We start from the raw sequence: 18,162 nt of genomic DNA on the forward strand, positions 1-18,162 counted from the left end.
TTTAAATGTAAATCTCATCTAAAAATATCCTCGTGGAAAACATGCTGCATAATGTTTGACCAAGTATCTGGGCACTGTGACCCAGCCAAACTGATACATAAAATTGGCCATCACACGGAGTCACCCAGTAGCTTTGTTCAACAAGAACTGATCTTGATCAAATCCTCACTACCCACCTCCCACTATTCACTGCTATTTATCCTAGATACTGCTATATCCAATTCCTTATCACGTCATTATCTTTTGCGCTCTCATTTAAGTTACCTACTACCCCTTTCCTCTCTGGCTCTATCCCTAGTCTCACCTCATCCACCTCCTGGTCCCCCTAAAACACCCTCCAGCCCTTAGAAAATGATGTCAGTCATTTATACTTTAGGATAAATTTAGGGATGCCAAGCTGGCTCAGTCACTAGGGCACGTGACTTCTGATCTCAGGGTCATGAGTTCGAGCCCCATGTTGGGCATTTTTAAAAAGAAGGTTACATTTATTTTATTTATTATTATTTTTAAATTTTTTAAACATTTATTTATTTCTGAGAAAGAGAGGGAGACAGAGACAGAACATGAGCAGGGAAGGGGCAGAGACAGACAGAAACACAGAATTCAAAGCAGGCTCTAGGCTCTGAGCCATCAGCACAAAGCCCGATGTGGGGCTTGAACTCACAAGCCATGAGATCATGACCTGAGCTGAAGTCAGCTACTTAACTGACTGAGTCACCCAGGCGCCCCAAAAGAAGGATAAATTTAAATCATTGTTAGCTGTCTTACCTATTTTCTCATTGTAAAAGGAAAGCTTGTTAAAAAGGTTTTAGGATTAACGAAGAGCTGAGGGAAGTATTTTTTTTGAGGAAGGGAAAGAAAAAGGAAAGTGACCACACACACACAAATGAAGACAAAGGGGAACAGCCAGATTTTGCCTAAGACAGAAGCCAGGTAAACTCCAGGGGTCTAGATAATTCAGGAATGGTCTTTTCAAGGTGACACCATTGCAGTAATCCACTGTTTTCTTTCTTCCTCAGGATAGTCAAGATTGCAGTTGCTCGGGGAGAGACAGCATCTGACCGATGGAGCTTGGGTTCTGTGCTCCCTCCTGGGCCAGGGGATGGCAGGGCACTTTGTCTGACAATATTTCCAAGCTGCATGAGCCGGAAGAACTGTGACTAGGAAAGGGGGACATGGATTTGGGGCAGCAAAATATTTATTGTCTATTGACTATCTCTGTAAGGATTGCTCAAAGGTGTTGCAGAATCAGCTCCACTAGATCTAAGATAACCTTGAATATCAGAGCAAGGCACAGACAGGAAGCACAGACACGGAGACAGCTTGGAGCAAGGTCTCAGAATCCTTTTGCTCCAGCTGGATACTAAGCACCTTAAGGACAAGAGCTCATGTTTCCCGAGAGCTTCTTTGGTACACTGACCTGCAGGATTGTGCACATGACTCTTGAATTTATACCACTTGTGAGATGCTACATAGGACTGCTTATCACGGGTATACATGCTCTAAGCAGACACATTGGAACCCAACAAGGAGGCCTATCTTTCCTAGGTGGAAAGTGTTCCTCCTCGTTGGACACATTAAACACATTTTCCCTTGCAATCTATTTTACTTAGTAACAAACCAGCACTATAAATATATTTGCATTACTCTCTGGCCTTGAAAATCACAGGAGGTCATTGGACTGAGAACCACTGTCATCTTCTGGATCCGTTTGGTAAATCTTTTTGATGTATCGAGTCAAATTCAAAGTATCAAAAAATGTAAGACACAACCATGAAGCTCATCTGATTATACCTCTCACTTTGTGAAGACAGTAAGGAAACTGGGGCTCAGAGAGGTTAAGGGATATGGCAAGTGAGTTGGCAGAGAAAGAATAGGGACAAGAACCCAAGCCTCCAGTCTCCCCAGTTCATTCTGATTATTTATGTAGTTTTTGCAGGTTAATAGATCAGAGTTCAACTAGTTGTCTTCCCTGATAAACTCTGACTCACTGATGACCTAGCTAACATCTGATTTGTTCAATAAAGCAGGATGGTTCTCAGGTACAGTGTGAGAGTTTATAACACTGATCTTTTTACTTCTGTCCCTGGCCTGCCTTCAGGTCCCTTACTCATTTTTATTCTCAATTTTAAACCACTAAGCAAGCCCAGCTCTTCTAATTTTTTTCCTTGGCTCATGTTGGAAAAACTATTTTTTTTCCTAATCATCTGTGAGAAATGAAAGATAACAAATTCTGTTGTTTCTCCTTGTCTTGTGTAAATATGGAGAAAATTTAAGCTAGCAGGGGCATGGGCAATAAAAGCATCAAGAAAACTGTTAGGCAGAATCTCAACCTTCTTGCATAGCGCTGCTGCTGTTACTATTATTTATCCTATTATTGTCCCCTAGTCGTCTTTTTTTTTTTTTTTTTTTAATTCTTTCTAAGCAGGCTCCATGCCCAATGTGGGGCTTGAACTCACGACCCCGAGACCAAGAATCACAAACGCTATTGGCTGAGCCTCTAGGCGCCCCTATTATCCTCTATTCTGAGATTCCAGTGAGGAAATAGTATAGTGGGTACATCGAGGTAAAAAATGTATGAGTTTACGGCATATTTCACTCAAATTCTACCCTAGGGTCTAAAGTGAAACAACCCTGGGGAATGACAAAGATTGCTAAAAACACTACTTTTATAAATAAATATACTTAATAGTGAAGTTAAAAATATAGAAAAGAAAGTTCTAGAAATAATCACAATTCACTTTCAAATTTGATGAAAATACTGCGTTTTCCAGGCTACACATAAGCTAAATATAAAGGCCAACGCTGATAATCTCCAGGAGCTAGGTAAACAAGCTCGCCTACAGAGAAAAGCTTGAATTAAGAACTTGAATTCAGAACCAACTGTACCCGTGTCGGGCGCTCTTAAGCACATTTTCACAATTCAGTGGGTCTGGAAGCAGAAAGGCCGTTCCTGGGCAAGCGGCAACGGTTAAAGAGAAACAAGGCTAAGTAATTAAAGCAGCAAAGGCCTTGCTACAAAGTCCAGCGCAAACGGCCAGATGGGACAAGATTCGCAAAAGAAGCCTTTGAGAAGTCGCCCGGGGACAGGCACTCGAAAAAACCAAGTCACTGCACCCACCGCTCGCGCTCAAGATGGCGTCACCGCCCCGCCCTCCCCAGGCGGCCCCGGAGCTCGCACGCGCCCTGCGGGGCGGGGACGCCAGGGACGTGGCCGGGCGCGCGCGGCCTCAAGGCGGCTGCGCGCCTGCGCGAGGGCGGGCGGCGGGCGCGCGCGCGCGCGCGGCGGGGGCGGGCTTTACTGAGCGCCCAGCTGCAGTCGCCGAGCCGGACGTGTCCGCGAAGATGGCGGGCCGGGTGAGTGCCGGCCCCGGAGCTACGGCTCGAGGCAGGGGTGCCGGGCTCGCGGGTACTCCGAGGTCCAGCCGGCTCCAGGGGAGGGGGAGTGAGTCCGAGCGAATGGGGAATTGGAGGGGGCGGCAAGCCGGAGAAGGGCATGCGGGTGAGAAGGGGGAGCGGTGGCAGGGGATTAGCCCTCCTCGGAAACTCCATCCCTCTAAGGAAGCTCTAGGGGAGGTGACCCCCCTCACTACCCACCCCGGTCTCCTGGGTCTCCCTTAATTCTCCCTTCCCATCCCTTGGGGCTTGTTACCCGCGTCCCCCAAGGCAACCGCAGGGTTGTGGCCGTCCCAGCCCCGTCGGACCGGCTCTGGGGGTTTCTCCGCACCCCCTTGCGAGGGCTTATTAGGTGCAGCCGCTGAAATAACTGCGGGGGATCCGTCTGCTGCGTTGGAGCGAGGGCTTTGGGAAGGAACATTAGGGACCCATTTCTGCTTCAGAGTGAAAGGTCTTAGGAGAGGAGGAGGGGGTGCAAATGACTTTTAGTGTTAAACCCCAGCCATCTAGGGGACCTGTCACTGTCGGGTCAGGCAGGAATGTCTTTAGCTTGGAATAGGGATGCGTTGGGGGTGTCCCGGCTTGTTTTTATGAATGACAGTCGCTTTGAATGCAGCAGAATATGTGGTAGTTTCAGGGTTTTAAATTTTACTTCCTCCTTGAGCCTCCTAAGATCGCGGTGTAGTATGGGTTTGGCAAGGGGAGATAGGGCTGGTACTGTGCTGTACTGCAGAGTGCGTTGAGCTGAAAGCCCTCTGAGGGATGGATACTGCCCAGAGATGACACTGGTCATCATCCTGGGGACATTAACTGCGTCACTGGGGATAAGGATGTGCTTGACTGATTTATTTATACCGGAATATTTGAACAAGTTTGCATAGATTTATGCACGCATACAAATGTCCAATCTAAAAGGAATTGTAAATCGTGAGATTATGGAGTGAGAAGAGACCTTAAAGGTCATTTAATTTGACCTCTTCCTCTTCCTTTTTCCCATAGTCTCTCCTTTTATCTATCCACCCGTGCTTCAGATTCTCTTTTCCCACCTAAGACACCCTACTCCTGTGTATTCACCTGTTCCCTCTTAACATGCTTAAGCTTCTCCCATCTTAAGACAGATCCTCCCTTCACCCCCACGGCTGTCCCGTTGTCTCTTCCCACTTTTCAGCCAGAAATTTTGATAGAGTTGTGTACGTTTATTGTCTCCCATTTGTTTACCACTTTCCTACCCCTCAGCCCGCCCACTGCAGTCTGATTTCTGGCCCTATCATTCTACTGAAATGTGTCCCTAAACTTAATTGACATTTTCAGTTCTTTGACTTGCTGTCTCCACAGCATTTGCCATCGTTGACCATTGCCTCCATGGAAAACGCTCTTCCCATGGCTTCTGTGCAGCCTTGCTCCGGTTTTTACTCAGACCTCTCTTTTGCAGACTCACCCTCCTCTACCCTGTTATTCAATGCAGATATTCCTCAAGGCTGTCTTCTCACTCCGTTTTCTCTTCAGGCATTCTCTTCACCTACCCTCTCTATGCCCACGATGCTCAGTATTTTACTCCCAGTCCAGACTTATCCTTTAAGTTCCAGATCAATATGCCGGACTGCCTATTTAAAACCAAGGCATCTCAAAGTCTACTGTTCAAATCTAAACCCACCTAATTAGTACTTTATCTGTTTTCTATTTCAGTGAATGGCACCACCTTCCGTGCACTTACATAAGCTGGAAACCAGGGTGGGGTGGGGTGGTGATGGTGGCGGTCATGGTCATCCTTCATACCGCCTCTCTCCCCCCACATCGTCTGCCCCGCTGTAAAATTCATCACTGAGTTCTGTTCTGTGCCCCGCGCACCCCCCACCCCAGCCCCTTACAAAAAAGGGTATTATTAGGGCCAAAGAATCTGTCTTGGGCATTGCTGCTTTAAACTATACCCAGAGAAGCCACTGGAATGGTCATGTGGGTTCCATCATTTTAACATATCCTAAAAATCTCTTCAATCTGTCCACCTCTCTACATCTTCATTTCCACCTCATTTCCCCAAACTACCATCATTTGTGGTCTGGACTACTTTGGAAAGCTCACTAGAGGTCTCTTTACAACATTTTCCACATTGATTATTTCCTCCCGTGCCTGTTGCTACTTAAACCCCTACCTCAGTAGCATCGAGTTACTTTTGGGAGAACATCAAATCCGAACTGGGCCTTTAAGGCCCTTTGTGGTTCCACTCCTGCTTCTCTGTACTCATTCTCTTACTCTCTCTGCTCAGGTTATATAAGAATTCAGTTCCTTGAACTTTAGTAGTTTTTCTTACCACAAGGTCTTTGCATGTGCTGTTTCCTTTCTTTGTAATGTTCTGTTCCCAACCATTTACCTCCTACTCATAGATCACTCATGTACTCGAGAGAAGCGTGTTCTGATCCCACACAAGTCAGGATCCTTTGTTACATGCCTTTGAACAACTGTATGCCTTTCGTTAGAGATTTAACGGTGATTTACAATTTTTTTAATGTTTATTTATTTTTAGAGAGAGAGAGATAGAGAGAGAGACAGAGCACGAGCGGGGAAGGGGCAGAGAGAGGGAGACGCATAATCTGAAGCAGGCTGCAGGCTCCGAGCTGTCAGCACAGAGCCCGATGCAAGGCTGAAACCCATGAAACCGTGATATCGTGACCTGAGCTGAAGTCAGACGCTTAACCTACTGAGCCATCCAGTCGCCCCAGCTGTTTGTCATTTAAAAAAATTTTTTTTCAACGTTTTTATTTATTTTTGGGACAGAGAGAGACAGAGCATGAATGGGGGAAGGGCAGAGAGAGAGGGAGACACAGAATCGGAAACAGGCTCCAGGCTCTGAGCCGTCAGCCCAGAGCCTGACGCGGGGCTCAAACTCATGGACCGCGAGATCGTGACCTGGCTGAAGTCCGACGCTTAACCAACTGCGCCACCCAGGCGCCCCTGTTTGTCATTTTAAATATGTTGATGTGATTATTTGCCTTTACTATTTATCTTCCATGAAAGAAGAGGCCATGTTAGTTTTTTACCATCATCATCTGTGCTTTGCACACTGCCTGGGACCTAGGAGCTCAATACATTTTTGTTTATTTATTTTTTAATTTATTTTTTAATGTTTATTTATTACTGAGAGAGAGAGACAGCATGAGCATAGGCGGGGTAGAGAGAGGGGGAGACAGAATGAGAAGCAGACTCCAGGCTCCGAGCTGTTAGCACAGGGCCTGACACAGGGCTCGAACCCACAAACCATGAGATCATGACCTGAGCCGCAGTCAGAGGCTTAACCGACTGAGCCACCTAGGCACCCCACATTTTTGTTTAAATTGAGCCTAGGGGTGCCAGGTGGCTCAGTCGGTTAAGCCTCTGACTGCGGCTCAGGTCATGATCTCATGGTTTCTGAGTTCAAGCCCTGCGTCGGGCTCTGCTGACAGCTCAGAGCCAGGAGCCTGCTTCAGATTCTGTGTCTCTTCTCTCTGCCCCTACCCCGTTCACTCTCTGTCTCATAAATAATTGTTAAAAAAAAAAAAAAATTAAAACGAGTCTCATCTAGCCTGGGTGGCTCAGTCGGGTAGGTGTCTGAACTCTTGGTTTCGGCTCTGATCATGAGCTAAAACTCACAGTTTGTGAATTCGAGCCCCCTGTCGAGCTCCACGCTGACAGCACCGATCCTGCTTGGGATTCTCTCTCTCCCTCTTTCTCTGGCGCTTCCTGCCACCCCCCTGCACACGTGCACTCTCCTCCCCCCCCCCCCCGCCCCAAAATAAATAAATAAATTTAGAATGAATTTAACCTAATCTGTGTGTGAATACTCTACCAATAGAGAGTGCAGACCATTAAAGCTAGCCCATTTTAGTGTCATGTTAGGCCTTTTTTGTATGGAGTTCCATGTAATTTTTAGATATGATTTCTGCTCTTTAGAGCCACATAGAACTAAAGAAAACAGTTTCTTTTCCATGTGACAGCTCCTCTGATATTTTAAGACAGGTTACAAATTCTCTCAGGTTTTCTCTTTTGCAAATTAAACATCTCCAATTCCTCAAATATTCTGTATTCCAAACCCTTCATCATTTGGGTTACCTTCCTTTGGAAATGCTGTTTTACCAATGTTTCCTCTAAAATGTGCCCCAACTTGGGGCGCCTGGGTGGCGCAGTCGGTTAAGCGTCCGACTTCAGCCAGGTCACGATCTCGCGGTCCGTGAGTTCGAGCCCCGCGTCGGGCTCTGGGCTGATGGCTCAGAGCCTGGAGTCTGTTTCCCATTCTGTGTCTCCCTCTCTCTCTGCCCCTCCCCCGTTCATGCTCTGTCTCTCTCTGTCCCAAAAATAAATAAATGTTGAAAAAAAAAAAATTTAAAATGTGCCCCAACTAGAACACAATGATTAGTGAAGAATGTGCTGAACTCTTATTCTCTTGAGCTGGACACTAGTGTTATTAATACAGGATAAAATTGTGTTCACTTTTTCTTTTTTTTTTAATGTCTATTTATTTTTCATAGAGACACAGAGCATGTGTGGGTGAGGGGCAGAGAGACAGGGAGACAGAGAATCTGAAGCAGGTTCCAGGCTTTGAGCTGTCAGCATAGAGCCCGATGCGGGGCTCAAGCTCACGAACCACAAGATCATGACCTGAGCCAAAGTTGGACGCTTAACCAACTGAGCCACCCAGGCACCCCGTATTCGCTTTTTCCTGCAGTAAATCACACTCTTGGCTTACAATGAGCTTGCAGTCAATTAAAACTCTCATGAGCCTGGAGCCTGCTTCGGATTCTTTGTCTCCCTCTCTCTCTGCCCCTCCCCCGTGCATGCTCTCTCTCTTTCAAGGATAAATGAACGTTAAAAAAAATTTTTTTTTAAATTGGCTCTCCCATCCCCTTGTAGGTATTGTGCAGTTGGTTTATCGAATCTCAGTATAAAACCTTACATTTATCTCCTTTACAATTCAGTTTTTTGGAGGGTCAGGGCCTACCTATTACTTGTTCAAGGTCTTCTTGATTCTGCGATTCTTTTATGCAACACAGCTCTGTCTGCCAATTTTGTTTTCACGTATAGGTTTTTTTTTTTAAATTTTTTTTTTCAACGTTTATTTATTTTTGGGACAGAGAGAGACAGAGCATGAACGGGGGAGGGCCAGAGAGAGAGGGAGACACAGAATCGGAAACAGGCTCCAGGCTCTGAGCCATCAGCCCAGAGCCTGACGCGGGGCTCGAACTCACGGACCGCGAGATCGTGACCTGGCTGAAGTCGGACGCTTAACCGACTGCGCCACCCAGGCGCCCCTTCACGTATAGGTTTTAAAATCATGACTTCTGTGTCTACATTCAAGTCATTATTAAAAAGGAGAATGAGGTGGGTCAGAAATAGCCCGTGAGCATGCTGTTAGAGACCTTCCTCTAGGCTGATGCAGATCAAGATACCTTGGGTGCTATCACTTAAATACAAACCTATCTCGTTTACTTCTGACAAAACCACCTGCAAGCTAGGTGGTATTAATATTGTTTCACTCAGAGAGAGAGGCTCAGTAATTTGCCAGCTTCACAAGAAGCAGGGTCAAGGTATGAATTCAGCTCTGTTTGTTACTATTACCTGCTTCACCAACTTAGTTGTAATGGTATAGGGAAGAGTAGATTCACCTTAGCTAGAACTTTTGGAGGTTGCTGCCAAAGTTTGATTTTCAAAAACTACCTTCTGTCTTTTGGAAAATCTGATTGGCCTGTCTATCTTTGGCCCCTCTCTGTCTTCTATCTTGTGATAATCATAATTTCCTAGTAACTATTGATGTTTAGCAAATAGAGTTAGCCTTGTTGTAATACTTTTTAAATGGGTTCTGAATTTCCTTTTTAGGGGGGAAAAGCTATTTTGAATTATTGCTTTTGGTTAGTTTAATTTTGACATTCTGATATTTTGTAGATGGTATTTAAATTTTTTTTTTCAACGTTTATTTATTTTTGGGACAGAGAGAGACAGAGCATGAACGGGGGAGGGGCAGAGAGAGAGGGAGACACAGAATCGGAAACAGGCTCCAGGCTCTGAGCCATCAGCCCAGAGCCTGACGCAGGGCTCGAACTCACGGACCGCGAGATCGTGACCTGGCTGAAGTCGGACGCTTAACCGACTGCGCCACCCAGGCGCCCCATGTAGATGGTATTTATATTCACTTTGTAATTGAAGGTGGTTTTTGTTTTTTTTTTCCTCCTGTTGTATCACTGATTGTTGTTGTTGGTAGCTTTAGTAACCTGTATATCTTGTCCTCTGCTGTTTTGGCCAAAAAAGGGCAGCATCGTGTTTAATTTATCTGGGAAATTGGCTTAACAATGAAATGTGTGATGTTATTCAGTATATAGCATTTAGGTCATCAGAAATTGACTAATCCTAAAATATCTTGAAGCTCCTAATCTGAAAAGCAAAGAACCTTGGGGCACCTGGCTGGCTCATTCAGTGGAGTGTGTGACTCTTGATCTCAGGGTTGTAAGTTCAAACCTCAGGTTGGGTGTAGAGATTGCTTAAAAAAATAAAAATTTTGAAAGGCAAAGAACCTAAAAGAAAAATTTTAACTTTTTTTTTTTTTTTTAGTATATTTACTGTATGAAAAAAATATGGAATTGTAAGTTGGATACATTTTATAGTAAATGATGAATTGATTTAAACTTGCTTGGTTTCCTTTGGCCTTTCAAAACGATTCAATTAGGTAGTAACTATTCTTGGCTGTTTTACATTTTTGCTGGTAATAAAGCAGATTCTACAGTTCCAATTCTTATTACTTACGTTGAACGCAGACTCTTATTTATAAATGAGCTCCACAGACAGACGGCTACCGCTGCCCCAGGCCTCCACACTGTCTGTCAGAACTCTTAGGCTACAGCTTCTTTGGAACCGTGGAATCAGAAGTAGAGGAAAGAAAGAATCTGAAATACAGCCTTACTTGCTTGGGAGAGCTGACTCTGAGTAGGGAGAGGCTCCTTAGTAAAGTTGCTCCAGTGGTGTGGCCTTCTGGGCCTCTTATACCATCAGCACCACCTAGTTACTGAAAAGAAAAGTAGAAGGGCTTATCACGTCGCCCGAACTTTTTGTACTCTTTTAAAATTGCCAGAAATCTCACTTGCCAGAGATTCCATAGTTTCTTTCTGAAAATATGCCTACATTAATGCAAATAAATCCAATGGATCACTTCATGAATTCTGACACCTAGTTGAGGTAATTTGCTGTGAAGAAATAGGAGTAGGGTGATGTTAAATAGGAATCTAAGGGAGAGAACTGTCTTAGGAGTTGAAAGAGGTGTAGAGGGGCGCCTGGGTGGCTCAGTCGGTTGAGCGTCCGACTTCGGCTCAGGTCATGATCTCACGTTCTGTGAGTTCGAGCCCCGCCTCAGGCTCTGTGCTGACAGCTCAGAGCCTGGAGCCTGCTTCGGATTCTGTGTCTCCCTCTCTCTGACCCTCCCCTGTTCATGCTCTGTCTCTGTCTCAGAAATGAATAAACGTTAAAAAAAAAAATAAAAAAAAAAAAAAGAAAGAGGTGTAGAAAGATGTTAGAGGTAAAATTTACCTAATATCGGTTTTGATGAGGGCAGGCTAGTGTATTTAGTATTAGTATCAGTTACTACAGTGATGAAACTTTTGTAGCCTAGTCTAGAAATGTAGCCATTGGTAACCTTTTGTGAGTGAACAACATCTTTTTGTAAATTGGGGATAGCTTATGTGCAATACCACAAGTCAAAGCAAGTAATACAGAATGTTTTGTAGTCTTGTTTCCTAAATCAAAGTCATGGTATCTAAAGTGTATCAACTTTGTGCAGCCTTACATGCAGTAGTTATTGTTTTTGTATGTTACTTTACTGGAGATTTTTTAAAGTATCTTCAAATGCTGTAGATTTTAGAAAACAAAAAGGAAGTCTTTATAGCACTATTAAATACCTTTTTGAAACCAGAGGAATTTATGCTTAAAATGGGTGGATTTTTTCAAGTATTTAAATGAAGGTTCAGAGGCATAAGGTGAGAGTATATTATTGTGGTGTTGAAAATTCTTGAATTGGCAGAACAGTGAACCCTTAGAAACCTCTGCATTGGCCATGCACTAGACACTTGCTATAATGCAGTTCTTAAGGATCTGTACTCTGGTATTGTATCTCAGGTAAAAATCTCTCTCTCTGAGGCTTTTTACTTATTTTTTTTAAAGATTTATTTCTTTAATCTCTACACCCAGTGTGGGGCTTGAATTCACAACCCCGAGATCAAGAGTCACTTATTCTATTGACTGAGCCAGTCACGCGTACCAGTAAAAATCTCTTTATGAGATTCTTTTTCATACTTTAATATTAATACCCTTGAATGGGCTCTGAGGTCTACATTATACTACCTTCAGTTTCCTAGTGATTTAATCTTATAATTTCCAACTTTTTATGGTGGAAACTAAATATTCCCTTCATGACTATAACTGTTTCTAGAAGTTCTATGCACTCAAACGAGTATAATTTATATACATTTTAAGAGATTTCAAGCATGCTGAAAAATAACATATATATCCATATGCTCACCTTCCAGATTTAAGTGGTAACATATTGTGATATTTGTTTCAGAACTTGAATTTTTAGAAATAAAACATTGCAGATCGAATTGAATCCCTTTTGATTCTCCTTTGGATTCCACTACCCTTTTCCAGAAATATCCACTCTCCTAAAGTTGGTATAGATCCTTTCTGTGCACATTTATGTATGTTTGTGCCCATAAGTAATATATTTTGTGTGTTTTACTCTGTGTGTATGGTGTCATACTGTATCTTTCCTTCTGCAACCTGCATTTTTAAAATTTAAAATGGCATTTGAAATTTAATCATGTTGGTATATAGAGCGCCAGTTAATTCTGTTTACTACGTAGTATTCTATTTTGTGAATATACCAAAATTATCTGTTTTATTATCTGAGGATAATTTAAGTGGCTTCTAATTTTTTTCTGGAGTGCACATTCTTTTATATGTCTCCTTACATACATATGTAAGAACTTCTTTAGGATATATGTCTAGAGACATGGACGTTGCTACGTAGAATTGCTGGGTGATGAGTTACCTTTGTTTTTACCTGGTTATACCAGTTTGCAGTCTTGCCAGCATTATACGAGTGCCTGTTACTCATGTCCTTTCCAGCACTTAACATTGCAGACATTTTAGCTTTTACAATATGATGGATGTAAACAATCTTATTTGCATTTTTTTCCTAATGTCTCGTGAGATTGAGCAGTTTTCATATTGGTCATTGCGATTTCCTCTTTTGTGAATCACCTTTGCCCATTTTTACTGTTGGGCCATTAGCAATTTTTAAAAAATCGATTTGTAGAGTTTTCCTTTTGTAGGGACTAAATTATGCTTTGGAATCTAATTCTTTTTTTTTTTTTTAACGTTTATTTATTTTTGAGAGACAGCAGGGGAGGGGCAGAGAGAGAGGGAGACACAGAATCTGAAGCAGTCTCCAGGCTCTGAGCTGTCAGCACAGAGCCTGTCATGGGGCTTGAACTCACGAACTGTGAGATCATGACCTGGGCCGAAGTCAGAGGCTTAACTGACTGAGCCACCCAGGTGCCCCTCTTTTTTTTTTTTTTTTTTTTTTTTTTTTTTTAATGTTCATTTATTTTTGAGAGAGAGAGAGAGCATGTGAGCTTGCATGAGTGGGGGAGGGGCAGAGAGAGAGGGAGACAGGATCCCAAGCAGGCTTTGTGCTGACAGTAGAGAACCTGTAGGGGTAGGGTAGGGGTGGGAGTCTGGAACCCAGGAACCCCGAGATCATGACTTCAGCAGAAGTCAGAACCTTAACTGAGTCACCCAGGCACTCCTGGAATTTATTTAGTTGCAAATAGCTTCTCCCAGACAGTAGTGATCTTTTCCCGGTTATGGAGTTTGTTTGTTTGTTTATTATGTACATATGTTTATTTTGAGAGAGAGGGAGAGAGCGAGCACAAGTGGGGGAGGGGCAGAGAGAGATGGAGAGAGAATCCCAAACAGGCTCCTGATGTGGTATTGATCTCACAACCATGAGATCACAACCTGAGCTGATATCAAGAGTCAGTCAGCTTTACCAACCAGGGCACCCAGGCGCCCCACAGAGTTTTACATTTAAATTTTTATTATAGCCAGCAAGAGCGCCTGGGTGGCTCAGTCGGTTAAGTGTCTGAGTTAAACTCAGGTCACAATCTCATGTTTTGTGGGTTTGACCCTGGCATCAGACTCTCAGCTGTCAGCATGGAGCCCACTCAGATTCTCTGTCTCCCTCTCTCTCTGCCACTACCCAGCTCACTCTCTCTGTCTCTCAAAAACAAATTTCATTAGAGCTAGCTATAAATACCTACTTTTTTTTTTTACCTTTATGATTATTACGTTTGTGTGTTTTAAAAGAAATCTTTACCTACCTTGAATATTTTCTTCTAAATGGTTTAACATTTGCGTTTTACATTTTGGTATTTAATTCATCTGGAATTTATTTTTGTGTTTGCTGTGAATTGGGAAGCTAATTTTATCTTTTCTGTATGTGTAGCCAGTTATCTTAATATCATTATTGAGTCCACCCTTTTTTTCACTGATTTTTACTGCTCTCTGTGTTTTATGTCCACTCTAAGTCTGGAGTCTATTTTGGTTCATATTCTGTTTGCCTATATGTGCACCAGTTTCAGTGTTTTAATTAAAATAGCTTTAATATTATATTAAATATATCAGATTATATGTTTTATTATAAATATATTATTTAATATTACATATATTATACAATAGCTTTAGAATTATTCTTGCTATATGCTAAAATTATTCTTGCCCCCTCTTTATTTTTCTTTATTTGGCATTTCTTGGCCCTTTTCCATATGATAATAATCTTTCCTCTTTTAAAAAATATCATTTTCTTTAAATTTAAAATTTATTGTTATTGATTTTGACCTACTTTTTTTTCTTATATTTTACAAGGGTAGATACAAAGACCACTTCAACAAAATTCAGCTGAATTGCTCAAGGAAGCTGATTTTCTTTTCTTTCTTTCTTTCTTTCTTTCTTTCTTTCTTTCTTTTTCTTTCTCTCTCTCTCTCTCTCTCTCTCTCTCTCTCTGCCAAAAAGTACTAACACATTGTGCTCTATAGATTTAATACCAAATGAATTAGCATCAGCTGTTTATGAGTAATGCAGGGTATTTTGGTCCTTTGCTAAATTCAGAATGAAGTGCTAAAGTTCTTACGTGTTTTGCGCTAACCATATAGATCTTTGGTAATGGAGAAAATGGGAAAATTATTAAAGTAAGAAATAAGTTGTCATTTTTGAAATCCAACATTCACTAATAAAGAGTATTTTGCTGGTGGATTTTTAAATATTGTGAAGTGTTTTTAGTGTTATATGCATATGAACAAACATTTTCTTGGTTGACAAGCGATGAGAATAGCAATTATCACTGATTCTGGGTCTTCCAAAGAACATCAGTGTGGGAGAATTAAAAACATTTAGTTATCCTAGTTACTTTTTCCCTAGAGAATATTATTGACAACATTTTGTGAGATGATAAAAGACTTGAACAGAGCTTCGTGTGGAGGTATTACTGAATGAATGATTGTTGAGTGAATGGATGAACATTTATTTCAAAGTACTTAAATAAATTGCCATTTTGGACAATGTAGTTTGAATTCTAATTTTATATTCTCTGCCAGACTATCAGATCATTAAAAATGTGGCATAGATCAAACTTTAAACAGTTGCTGGACTTCATGCTAGTCTTTTTTCTCCATGCACTGATATTGAGTCTGGTTACTGATTTTTGTATATAAAGCCTTCCAGTCAATTTACTACTTATTAAGCATCAAAAAAATTTTAATTGTACTTATCAAGTTAAACGATGAAATGGCCCAAGAGCATTATTGAAGCCTCTTTTTCACATTTTCTCTTCTATTGTAGGAAGATACGAACCTGTCAGTATTTCTGTTTTTACAAACTTCATTTCTCCTTATTTAATACAGTGATTCTCAAAGTGGAATCTGCAGACCAGCTAATCAGTATCATCTGAGAACTTGTCAGAAATGTATATTCTCAGGCCCAACCCCAGACTGAAAGTTAGAAACTGCTGGGTGGGGCCCCTGCAATCTCCTTTAACACATTCTTCAAGTGATTCTGATGTATGCCAAAGTTATGAACCACGGACTTGGGGGCGCCTGGGTGGCTCAGTCAGTTGAGTATCTGACTTCTGTTCAGGTCATGATCTCACATTTCAGGAGTTCAAGCCCCACCTTGGGCTTGGTGCTGTCAGCACAGAGCCTGCTTTTTTGATCTTCTGTTCCCCTCTCTCTGCCCCTCCCCAGCTTGCACTCTCTCTCTCTCAAAAATAAATAATAAAAATTATTTTTTCTTATTAAGTATTCAAAAAAATAAAAGTCACTGCTTCATTGTTAATTGAGCATCTACACACAGCAAAGTGTCTGGGATGTTATAGATATTTATTAAAATATTCGTTCCATTGAACAAAAACTAGGTTGTAATTTTGCTTTCTAACAGCCAAGTTTTTACTCAATTATTTGTAAATAATAAAAATATAAATAATATGAATATATTGTGCTTATATTTATCATCAAGCTGATTTTATTAAATGAGGAACTTCTTCATATTATAAGCACATACATCATGAATTATTAACATTATGTTTAATTATAATGACTCAGATTAACATCAGCAATTTAGATAAATACAGTGTGGACTTATAGATGTAAGTCACTAGATTTTGTAGCTTTGAAGATGTGAAGTTTATTAGACCTATCTAAATGTCCTTTTAGGTGCCACACGGTTTGTTTTTTTCTTTATTGTCATTTTTTTCCTGAACAGCTAGAATCATGGCTAAGTTTTTCCACCAAATCTTGTGTTCTTTTTTCTGTACCATGCTGCCTCTTGCTTCTTGCCTGTCTTACATCTCTGCTTTCTGCTTTTCTGAATGTCCTGTGTTGTGCTAAGGGAAGAGTCCATAGGTAAGAGACTTAGGGGTTGAGACTGGGGGGAGGCTTTAGGCCTTCTAGTTTTGTTCTGATTCCTTCTCCAGATTCTTCTCTTCCTCTTCATTCTTCAAAAGGATGTAGGTGCTAAACTTTCATCAGGATGTTGGGAATTAAAAAAAAACTTCACAAACATTGTTTTTATTTCTTTCACATTTAGAGATAACTCTTTAGAGTAAGAGCACTAAGTTACTGAATAAGTGTATCTTAAACTAAATGGTATTTTACAGTTTTGAAAACACCTTCACAGATCTTGTTAGATTCTCAGAGCAACCTTGAGCTGGCACTCTGTAAGTTCAGTTCAACAAGCCAAATTCAACTAACAGAATAATTCACAGCTAACATTGTGCTTACTGGTGAACACTGAAAGCTTTCCCTTTTAGGATCAGGACCAAGATAAGGATGTGTACGCTTGCCACTTATATTCAGCACTATATTGGAGGTTCTAGGTAGGCAGTTAAGCAAGAAAAAGAAAAAAAAAGAATGGAAAGGAAGAAGAAAAATTATCTATTTGCAAATGACATGATCTTATATATAGAAAATCCTAAAGGATTTATAAAAAATAAATCCAGCAACATAGCAGGATACAAGATCAATCTACAAAATCAGTTGCATTTCTGTATACTAGCAATGAACAATCTGAAAATGAAATTGAGAAAACAGTTTCATTTACAATAGCATCAAAAAGAATAGAATACTTATGAATACTTATGAATAAATTTAATCAAATAAGTACAAGACTTGTACACTAAAAACTCAAACATGTTGAAAGAAATTAAAAATCTAAGTAAATGGAAAGACATCTTGTGTTCATGGATTAGAAAACTTAATATTATTAATATTGAAATACTCTCAAAATTGATCTATAAATTCAATGCAATCTCTATCAAAATTCCAGCTGCCTTTTTTCCAGAAATGGATAAGCTGGTCCTGAAATTCTTATGGAGATGCAAAGCCATTTTAACCACAACAATTTTGAAAATGAAAAACAAAATTAGAGGACACACACCTGTTTTCAAAACTTATTACAAAGCTACAGTAATCAAGATGATGTGACAGTGGTAAAAGGATACTCATATAAACCAATGAAATAGAATGGAGAATCCAGAAATAAACACATAAATTCATGGTGAATTGATTTTCAAAAAGAGGGCCAAGACCATTCAATGGGGAAAGAATAGTCTTTTTTTTTTTAGCAAATGTTGCTGGGACAACTGGCTACCTACATGCAAAAGAATGAATTTGGATCCTTACCTGACACTACATACAAAAATTAACTCAGAATGGATCAAAGATCTAATAAATCTATACAATTCTTAGAAGGAAACATTGGTAAAAATCTACATGACTTTGGGTTAAACAGCGATTTTTTTAGATATGACAAAAGCACAAAACATAGATAATTTGTACTTCATCAAAATTTAAAACTCTTATGCATCAAAGAACACTATCAAGAAAGTGAAAAGACAGCCCGTAGAATGGGAGAGAATGTTTGCAGATCCTATCTGATAAGGGTCTAGGATCCAGAATATATAAAGAACTCTTACAATTCAACAATAAAAAAATATAAAATGGGCAAAGGGAAAAAAAAAAGTGGGCAAAGGAGTTGAATAGGCATCTCTCCTAAAAAAATATGCAAATGACCAATAAGTACATGAAGAGATGCTCAACATCATAGTCATTAGGGAAATGCAAATTAAAACCACAATAAGATACCAGTTCACACTATAGGTTGGCTATAGTAAAAAAAAAAAAAAAGAAAAAGTGTGGGTGCTCA

At 40.8% G+C, this 18,162-nt stretch overlaps 1 protein-coding gene across 1 annotated transcript in view; it reads left to right on the plus strand.

The window, feature by feature from the left end:
- The first annotated feature begins 3,322 nt into the window (after positions 1-3,322).
- Positions 3,323-18,162, plus strand: part of NSF (N-ethylmaleimide sensitive factor, vesicle fusing ATPase) — a 149,381-nt gene continuing 134,541 nt past the window's right edge. The window contains exon 1 of the mRNA XM_047081689.1: positions 3,323-3,357. Within this exon, the coding sequence (XP_046937645.1) occupies positions 3,346-3,357 (12 nt within the window). The 5' untranslated portion in view covers positions 3,323-3,345. The remainder of the gene's footprint in view (positions 3,358-18,162) is intronic.

This window comes from Lynx rufus, unplaced genomic scaffold, assembly GCF_022079265.1.
Source record: "Lynx rufus isolate CCGP_SWC_20201006 ecotype Redwood Valley unplaced genomic scaffold, mLynRuf1.p SCAF_18, whole genome shotgun sequence".
NCBI lineage: Eukaryota > Metazoa > Chordata > Mammalia > Carnivora > Felidae > Lynx > Lynx rufus.